At 41.6% G+C, this 9142-nt stretch overlaps 1 protein-coding gene across 1 annotated transcript; it reads left to right on the plus strand.

Moving 5' to 3' along the window:
- Positions 1–1972: 1972 nt before the first annotated feature.
- On the plus strand, positions 1973–8438 carry rhoub (ras homolog family member Ub). Its single transcript, XM_069706399.1, has 3 exons — positions 1973–2389; positions 4526–4584; positions 6233–8438. Exons 1-3 carry the CDS (start codon positions 2173–2175, stop codon positions 6686–6688), a joined length of 732 nt encoding a protein of 243 aa, XP_069562500.1. The 5' UTR covers positions 1973–2172; the 3' UTR covers positions 6689–8438.
- Positions 8439–9142: the final 704 nt, after the last annotated feature.

Genomic DNA, 9142 nt, shown 5'->3' on the forward strand with positions numbered 1-9142 from the left:
CGAATAATGTTCGGAGGGATAAATGAGCTCTGCAACAAGTTCAGTAATTACAATGTATCATAAATGGGATGAAATTACATGACAGGAAGTTGGTCGTAGAGCATCAGAGGTGTTGTGTTGCTGAGTAATTTAATGGTTGGGTAGATGGATGGTAAAAAAAAGTGCTACGATTTCAAACATGTCCCCTCTGTGCTCTCTACGTGTTTATCTCCAGCCTTGGAGGAAGCGTGGGAGGGAACGTGGACGTGAAATACAGCAGGTGCCTTTCTAACTGCAGGTTTTAGTGCATGATGTGCTTCACAATACTCACAACTACTTACAGCAACGTCTTCTCCCATAACAACCCACTACTCGTATTGATCTGACCATTGCCTTCCTGAGAATGGTGTTTTGTATGTGTACAATACTTGTGTGTAACTGCTACATGTGTACCATGACATGGTGTCTTATACAGAATTGAAAGTAGATCAATTTTAGGACTAATAAATTACTTCAGGATCCTCGGCAGTTTAAGTGCACATTTCCCTTTATTGGATGCTTTTAAAGCTTGCACCAAACTGCTTTTCTTCCTATGCCTTATTGTTGCATAATTAGTGTGTCTCATGGAGAAAGCATTGATATACTAACACATCATCCATGAAACCAGAACATGACGTCCTATTAGCGTCAGACATCATGTGCTGGTTCATAATGAACAGTACACACCTCCCGCTGCTTCCTCTTAAGTTTTCTGCAACACAAATTCATGTTTTGTCTTTGATGCCTTTCAATAATCAACTTCAGCAAAGAGAACGGATACCTTTTGAAATTAGAGGGATGTATTCCCTGAGGTCTTGTCACATTATATTTAAGCAAAACTGCTTTTTATGTGGTCAAACTCATTTTCATAGGACTGTCCCACTTAGTCTACCAGTTGTTTAGGTTTTTATATTTGCTCTGTGGATGAAGGATAAATTAAATCCAAACAGTAAAGTAACTTTTAGTTGATTTAGAATCAGTCAGAATTAGTTGTAGCACACACTATAGTGGTACACTGATTATTTTGTATTCTTGAACATAACAAAACTTTTCTCCTTGGAAAATAAACACGGTGAAATGATAAAACCCGCTTATAGTGTGCCTTTTTCAAACATATAGATTTTTAATATGAAGCTAGGCAGATTATTTAACCTGTGGAAATTGCAATATTATAATTTAATTCACCAATAATAAAGGTATAGAAACCTTTAGAGGTTGTAGCATTTATTGGCCAACATTTATGTCAACTGTATTTTAATTTAGGCTGCAACAACGAATAATAAAAATCATGTATGTGTATTTTCATGAGATTTGCGAAACTGGCTTGCAGGCCCCTAATAGTCCACAAGGAGGCGACGAAAGTCAACATATTAATTTTATTTTTCCAAATGTGGTTTTATTTATTTTTTTATTTTATTACTAGAGTAGAAGTAAAATTACTTTGAATTTGACCATATATTATTTAAATATCCCTTGACTCAGCAATCTTCTGGTCTTGCCTGTACATTAACCACAAGTTTGTGACCACCGGCTGTTCTTTCTACACTCAGCTCTAAGTACAATTTAAAGTAGATCAGGAGGTCTAAGTTGCTATGAAATTTAAGCACTTTGTGTGTCATGTTCAAAACTGACATCAAGATTGTCCCCTTCTTACTGGTGACAAGTCGACTTGCCTGCACAAAGGTCAACACACTGAGCCCATAGCAGAACAGTTGGTTGTGTAGTTGCCTCTAGGATAGCAGGTTAAAGAATAAAAGATAATAAGAATGGAACAAATTGAAGAAAAGAAATATATGTGATATTGCCAAGATGTTTCATATATTTTTTTAAAAGAACATGTTTGCGTCACATCTGAAAACTTCAGCCTCGGTTCACTCCTCAGCTGCTGGGAGGGCAAGTGGGTGGGACTAGTTAAATTGATCTGAACATAAAACTCCTTTTGCCCGCCCTCACATCGTAAACTGCAGAGGGTCGAGCTGTAGTCGGGATGCTTGTGTGCCACACTGGATTTGACAGCGCGCAGGACAAGAAGAGAGGCTTTACGCACGGGTCACACTTGCGATCATAAGCAACTTGTAAAGAAGCAAGTCTGTTCTCATGGTGGGTGCTTCATCTGCCTGTCGAGGAGATCGCGGTGAAGTGCTGGCTGATTGAATGTCGCCTCCAGTGACCATGGATTACGGAAAAACCATAGCCCCTCCGGTGCCGCCACATAAACCCACACCTGCCCGGCCAGGGCAGGCGCAGGAGCGGCTGCTGAAGTGCGTCCTGCTCGGCGACGGAGCGGTGGGCAAAACCAGTCTGGTGGTCAGCTACACAACGAATGGCTACCCAACCAAATACGTCCCTACAGCGTTTGATGACTTCTCGGGTAAGCAGAGTCAATGTGTTGCTGTTTTCGTGTAGAGTTTGTAGACATTTTGCAGACACAAATTCACCAAAGGAGAAATATAATGTATGTCACCCATAATATCTGCATAACTTGAACAAGCCCGGTGCACATACGCGTGTTGAGATTGGAGCCTGGGGTTGAATTGAGCTACATCAGGTGAATGCCATTTTAAAAACCTTTTCTAACTGTAGAATCTAAGTTTACACCTTTTAGAATCAAATCAATTTGTTTCTATCTGCCTGACAGTGTCACTTATTTTCACTGAACTCTTCCTCAACCGAGCATGTTTTGGGAGCACAAATTGTTGCCACCCCACCCAAACTCCCCAAGTTTCCCTATTATCCCACTTGAATGATAGCTGTGTTTGTGTTTCCTGTTATCTGTATTCAATCAGTGTTATTGTACATGAGGTATCCTCCCAGATGTAGCCAGGTTTCCATTTGGCACGGTTCCACTTTCCAAACTGTTGTACCAGTCCCAGCAAGCTTTGTTTTTTTGCGAAATAAGAGGAGGGAACAAAATCCCCCAAAGGAGGTATTTGTTTGAAACTGATCAGTGTTGGCATGGCAAAATACACCTGTGACCTGTTGATCACATTTATTGTTTCATGATCACATCATCAAACTGTACCTCCTCACCGTCCCTTTAGAAATGTTACAGGATTACTCTTTAAGATGTTTATCCACAGCTGTTAATGTTGCTGCGGGGTGCAAGATGGTATTATTCAAAATGTCACTGTGGCAATTTTATTAAGACACTTATTTCAATTTTAATATCTTTTTAAAACAATACTTGACATTGTTTCCTGAAAACTATCTTGTAAACTTAAGCGTTTTGTCGTTAGCCTTGGTTAACTCCCTGAAATTGCACTGATGAGCATTAAAATGAACAACTTGGCCAACACAAATCCCATATAACACTCACTGAGAACTCACACCGCCCTGAGAGGAGTGCTGCTTCAACCCTCCCTTACAGAACAGAGAGCGTCTCTGGTTCAGGGGTTTTGGATTGCACAACTCTGCCTATTGTTGTTAGCCTTGACCCGAGAGCCCTCTCCTCTATACTGGAATGGGCACATCTGTTGCAGTGGCTCTGAGGCAGAGATTGTCTTTCGTCCTGGCCTGACAGAGAGTGATTGTGCAGTAGGGGCCCTTAATTGTGATGTCATTTCTCAGTGCCTGGAATCAGAGCGTCTCACTTGTAAGCTGACTTCTGAGCAGTTACGCAATGCCACAGGTGGCATAGATGTAGAGGAGCGGGAGGCTGGGAGAGGAGAAGATAAGGGGGAGTTTTGGTCCAGAAAATCAAAGGAGCGTATCAAATATCAAGGATTAGGGAATTATTACACAATGGCAGCTCATTTTCCTCTCTTTACGTCCTCAACTCTTTCTCCTCGCTCCTGGTAAAGCAGGGTGCCATCATAGCTGTCCCACTACATGAATAGTTCCAGAAAACTCTTTGATCAGGTGGAATGACCGACCACACACTCCAGGCGTATTGTAAACGTTTCCATGTGCCTGCTGCCCCGCATTGTGTTCAGTCCTCTGAAAAGAATAAATGGCCCTCTAATGAAATTCGCTGTAAAATGACTCATCCACTTTTCCAAACTGGAAATGAGGCCGGTTGGAAGAGAGTCACTGAATAAACAAAATCTGCTTTGTTTTTACCCCCTCCTGCTATTAGACAACCTTGGAGTGGCCTCTGCCAAAAACCCAGCACAGAACAAAGCTCAGCGAGTGGTCCGAGCGACAGTAAAGTGTTATGGTCTCAACCGTAACTTTCAGGGTGGGTGGGCGAGACGGAGCAGGCTGTCTGTGTGCTGGGGGAGCAGAGCAGGGGGTCTTTGTGTTTTCAACTGGCAGGCTTTTGTTTATGCCAGTGAATATTGTGGTGGGTAGCTGTGTGTGTGTGTGTGTGTGTGTGTGTGTGTGTGTGTGTGTGTGTGTGTGTGTGTGTGTGTGTGTGTGTGTGTGTGTGTGTGTGTGTGTGTGTGTGTGTGTTTGCGCGCGCGCGCGCGCATTAACTCAAGCGTCAGGTGGAGGCTAAGATACAGGATTAAAGTCTTGTTGACAGCTGTGACTGATTTTCTGTGTGTGTTTGTTTCTGTGTCTACAGCTGTGGTTCAGGTGGATGGGAGCCCTGTTAGACTCCAGTTGTGTGACACTGCGGGACAGGTGAGTTTCGTTCGTACACAAGCACATATGACGTTACCGTGGGTCACAACATCTGGCCGCATGCCTCTCAACCAGTGTTCCACCTACATTTCACCTTTTATAAATGGTAATGTCACCTTGTTGGTTGGTTGGTCCACCACTTTGGTCCCGAAATATTTGGACAACATTTGGATGTATTGTCATTTACACAACCATTTATGAATTGTTTGTAAATTTATCCAATGCATATTTTAAAGCATTAATTAGGCATACACAATTGCTTGTTCCAGTCTTTCACATTCATTGCAAATTGAAAAAGTTAAAGAAAAAAAAAAAAAACCATCTGCAGATGACATTTCAGTACTTTTTGAGGGCTATATTCGGACATTTAATAGCTAAAACAAATGACCAATTAATTATAATTTGTTTGTAAAATATTTATTAGTCCCAATTACAGACAGACAAACCGTTTTTTCCACTGTAAAAGACAGTGATAAACATACTTTGCCAGGTAGATTTATTGACTCATTATCATGATGGTAGGCAATCTTGGAAGGAACAGGTTGTGAAACAGTGTTTGTATTTCTCTGAGGCAGTAGGGTGGTTGTTTCATAATCCAGCTCAGTAGAACCCTGCCCATGGTAGCAGCATATTTGACATTCACAACCGCTGCGAGAGCACTGCCAGTTCTACACAGAATCAAAGACAATTTGGCTTTAAAGTGGAACGAGGCATTTGAACAAACCGCTAATGCGTGTAAAACCTCCCAGTGTGTTGCAAGCTGTACGCAGTGTTAAAACTCCACACACACATCTAAACACATACAGACAAGCTGGGGCAAATATGGGTTGATAAATGTCGGCAAACACTTACCGTACTAATGAACTTTTATAAGAGGGGAACTCGTGCCAGAAACAGGTCGGGGTGTGCCAGAAACATAAAGATGAGAGAGAGAGACAGAGACAGAAAGACACAAAAGTTCTGGAGATATCAGCTGCTGCCAAAGATGATAAACAAAGTGTCTCCTCAATTTAAACATGTTGATATGTCTGTAACTCCTGCAGATGGACCTACGTCATTGGATCACAAAGCAGAGCCAAAGCTTTTTAGTTGATATATGACCACTGCATTGGTTGGGCTTCAAATCCACATGTTAACTTATTCAGATTGCTGATTGTTTCTGCAGATTTCAGTTGTGTTTTAAGATCAGAGAGAGTTGGTTTAGAGCTTTGTTTAGTCAAAGAAAGATTGGGAGCCGAGTGCTGGAAAGGAGAGGTTAAAGGCAAAGAAGGAGAGGTTTGTGTCAAGTTTCTGCCAAACTTAATCTGTGTACTGAAGGATGTGGGAGGCCCTTCTAAGCCAAAACTGTGTGGCCACAAAGTGTTAATTTAAGAGATTTACTGCCGATGATATAAATGAGCAGGCAGGGCTCGTCTGTGCTGTATATTATCCCAATATAAACACTATTTTGACAGTTTGTTATTGAATAGTTATTGGCACAACTCCCTTTTCCTGTAATCATGCTTGTACATTTGCGTATGGTCAGTGTGGGGAAGAAGTAAAGGGATATATCTCAACGTAAAGATGAATCAGGCCACTGGAAAATGTTGAAACCTATTTGTTTCCACAGAAGTTAAGACATTGCTCCGTATCTTTTTCTCTCCAACAGGATGAGTTTGACAAACTCCGCCACTTCTGCTACAGTCGGACGGACGCCTTGCTGCTCTGCTTCAGCGTGGTCAGTCCCGCCTCCTTTCAAAACGTCTGGGAGAAGTGGGTCCCCGAAATCTGCCGCCGCTGCCCCCTTACGCCCATCCTGCTTGTAGGCACACAGTGCGACCTGCGACAGGATGTCAAAGTGTTGATCGAGCTGGCAAGACGGAGGGAGAGGCCGGTGCCGGAGGAAGACGGCAGAGCGCTGGCGGAAAAAATCGGGGCAGTGACGTACGTTGAGTGCTCGGCGCTGACGCAAAAGAATCTCAAGGAGGTGTTTGATGCCGCCATCTCCGTGGGGCTGCGGCACTCTGATAGGAGAGCACGGCGGGAGAGGAAGGTCCGCAGCACGGCTGATAAGATGAAGATGCTGTCCAAGTCTTGGTGGAAGAAATACGTGTGTGTCCAGTAAGGAGAGGAGAGATAACCCTTCTGTGACTGATGTAAAACTGGAACTGCTGACGTATTTGGAGGGACTGAGTTGGATGTAAGGACTTCGTTTTACATTCACATGGACAACCCCTGGTCTGAAAGACTTTAATTCAGCACCAGTTCAACAGAGGCAGTGTGCCTGCCTGAGCTGTTCGGTGGTTTGGGGGGTTGTGATGGTTTCAGTTTGACCAGAAAAGGCCCTTTGTTGATGCCTAAAAGACCGAGAGCATGAGGCTGTAACCACTGTCGGCTCCTCGGAGCCAGTCGCAACTGCTAAATGTGACCAGCATGCAACCAAAAAGTTATGGCGCCAACAAAACGTTAAGGCACGTGGACTGCATATCATACTGGACTTGTCAAAAGGAAATGTGAGCTGACTTGGAGGGGAGGTGTTAAGGTGGTGATGTTACAAACTAAAAGTATACTCCTCCTTTTTGTTAAATTTGGTTCCCTTCTTTAGCTAAATATATTATTTTATGTGTCCTACACTGTAATTCCAACACCAAGAATTATGATAGATCTATTTTTATTTGTTCACGAATCTCAGAACATGAAGTCAATGCAAAATGCTCAGTTCAAAACCCCAAATCAAAGATGAACTTATTCTACTGTCAAAGCCAGTCATGCACCTTGTTTCCTAAATCAGAGGCATCTTTAAGTCAAATGACAACTTCTTAACAATATAATGTGTTGCTTATCAGATTTATGTTAACTCATTCTTTTTTGGAATACAATCAAATGTATACAAGTATAAATTTTTATGAAATTGCTGATGTCTCAAGGATGTGTGTGGCTGTTTTGAACTATCATAGTTGTGTCTGTCAAGTGTTGTTACAGTTGTCACACTGTAAGCTGACCACATACAAGATCTGTAAGATCCTCACCAATACCAGTACTACTAAAGTGGTTTGAGGCCGCAAAATAGAATAAATCAGATTCCTATTGATGTTGATTATCCAACCAACTAATACTGGAAAACACATGACTGCTATAGATTTTAGAAGCTTTACACATTTCATTTGTTCACTTTGACTGAAAAGCTTTATCTGAAATGCGATAGCCAGTTTGTTACTATCACAATGTTGCAGCAATACATAGGTGGTGCCACTGTAAGTTGCATTTATCACACACACACACAGTCCAAACACATCACTGAAGTTCAGCCATGCAATGGCCTTTGGACCAGTGGTGGAATGGAAACTTTAATCCTCCTTTTAAAACCTGGGTGTCAGCGCCGGCAAAGGCATCTGCGTGATCTGCACGTTCCCTGCCCTACACCGCTGGTTTGGATGGGTCTTTCATTGTCATTGTAGTCAGGGCCTTAATTATCCGTCTTTGTCGTTCAGTATATTGGAGCTCTCTCCTCTTTTCAAATTCTAAAGTAAATGAGGTGAAATCACCAAAGAGACTGATTCTGTGTTTGCTTCTTATTTTTCAGAAGCCTGTTATTCAGCTCTCTGTATTTATCTGTTCCTTCGGGGCCAATAACTGATCGACTGCAATACAGAGCAGATGTATGAAATATTATATGCCATTATGTATGTTACATAGTAATCATTTATGATGTTTGTAATGTCATCAGGATAAATCTGTGCATACATATACAAGTCATTGGCTTTGCTGTCCAGCTCTAAATGGTACTTAACAGTGTGAGTGTTTCAGTTGGTGTCTGATTCTGGCATGAGAGAAGTTTGTTGAGCTGTATGAGTGGAGCAAAATAAAATGTGAAATATTTAACTGGTTTTCACTGTTGACTCTTCCGCGTTATCTTTGAGAGGGAGTGTTTCTGAGGTCAATGTTTAGGCTTTTTCACAGTTTTCATATGTTTTGTATGTGCCAAAAAGAAAAAAAGAACCAGGTCTGAATTCAGAGGTTTACATTCAGGTTTAGTATCCAGAATAATTCACTATTTAATTTAGTTGACATAACGAGAAGTAGGAGATTACATAAAACTACAAAAACATCAAGGTAACCAGGATTTATTTCCATTACAGTCCTTATTAAAGATGAGATATTCATCAGGCCATATGGTCCACAATACAGTATAGCATGCTGGCTGTTTCATTGTCTGGATAGCTGACTCAAATTGGGTTTTAACACAATGTAAGGCCAAGAAAAGTATAGATTCATACAGTGTGCAGTCGACCAGTAAACATTTTTTTCTCTAAAATTAGCTTAAGACTTTTTTTTAAAGTTGTGAAAGACCTAAAAGTGACTTCAAAGATTTAGCCACAGAGGCTTTGTCGCCTGCAATACTTCTAACTATGCTGGATCAGATGAATATAATTGCCTAAAATCGGCCTTTCTGCCTATTCATAGCAATGTGTCTACACCACAGTATACAACAATGGGCAGAGAATGACAGTTATCTAGTATCTTGTACTTGTTTAGAAGCACTAATGATAGGGTAGACGGCTAAAAGAGTGTTTGTGTT

Source organism: Brachyistius frenatus, unplaced genomic scaffold (genome assembly GCF_029030835.1).
Source record: "Brachyistius frenatus isolate BFR_SWC_R1_liver_20210118 unplaced genomic scaffold, ASM2903083v1 Contig_62, whole genome shotgun sequence".
NCBI classification, from domain to species: Eukaryota; Metazoa; Chordata; class Actinopteri; family Embiotocidae; genus Brachyistius; species Brachyistius frenatus.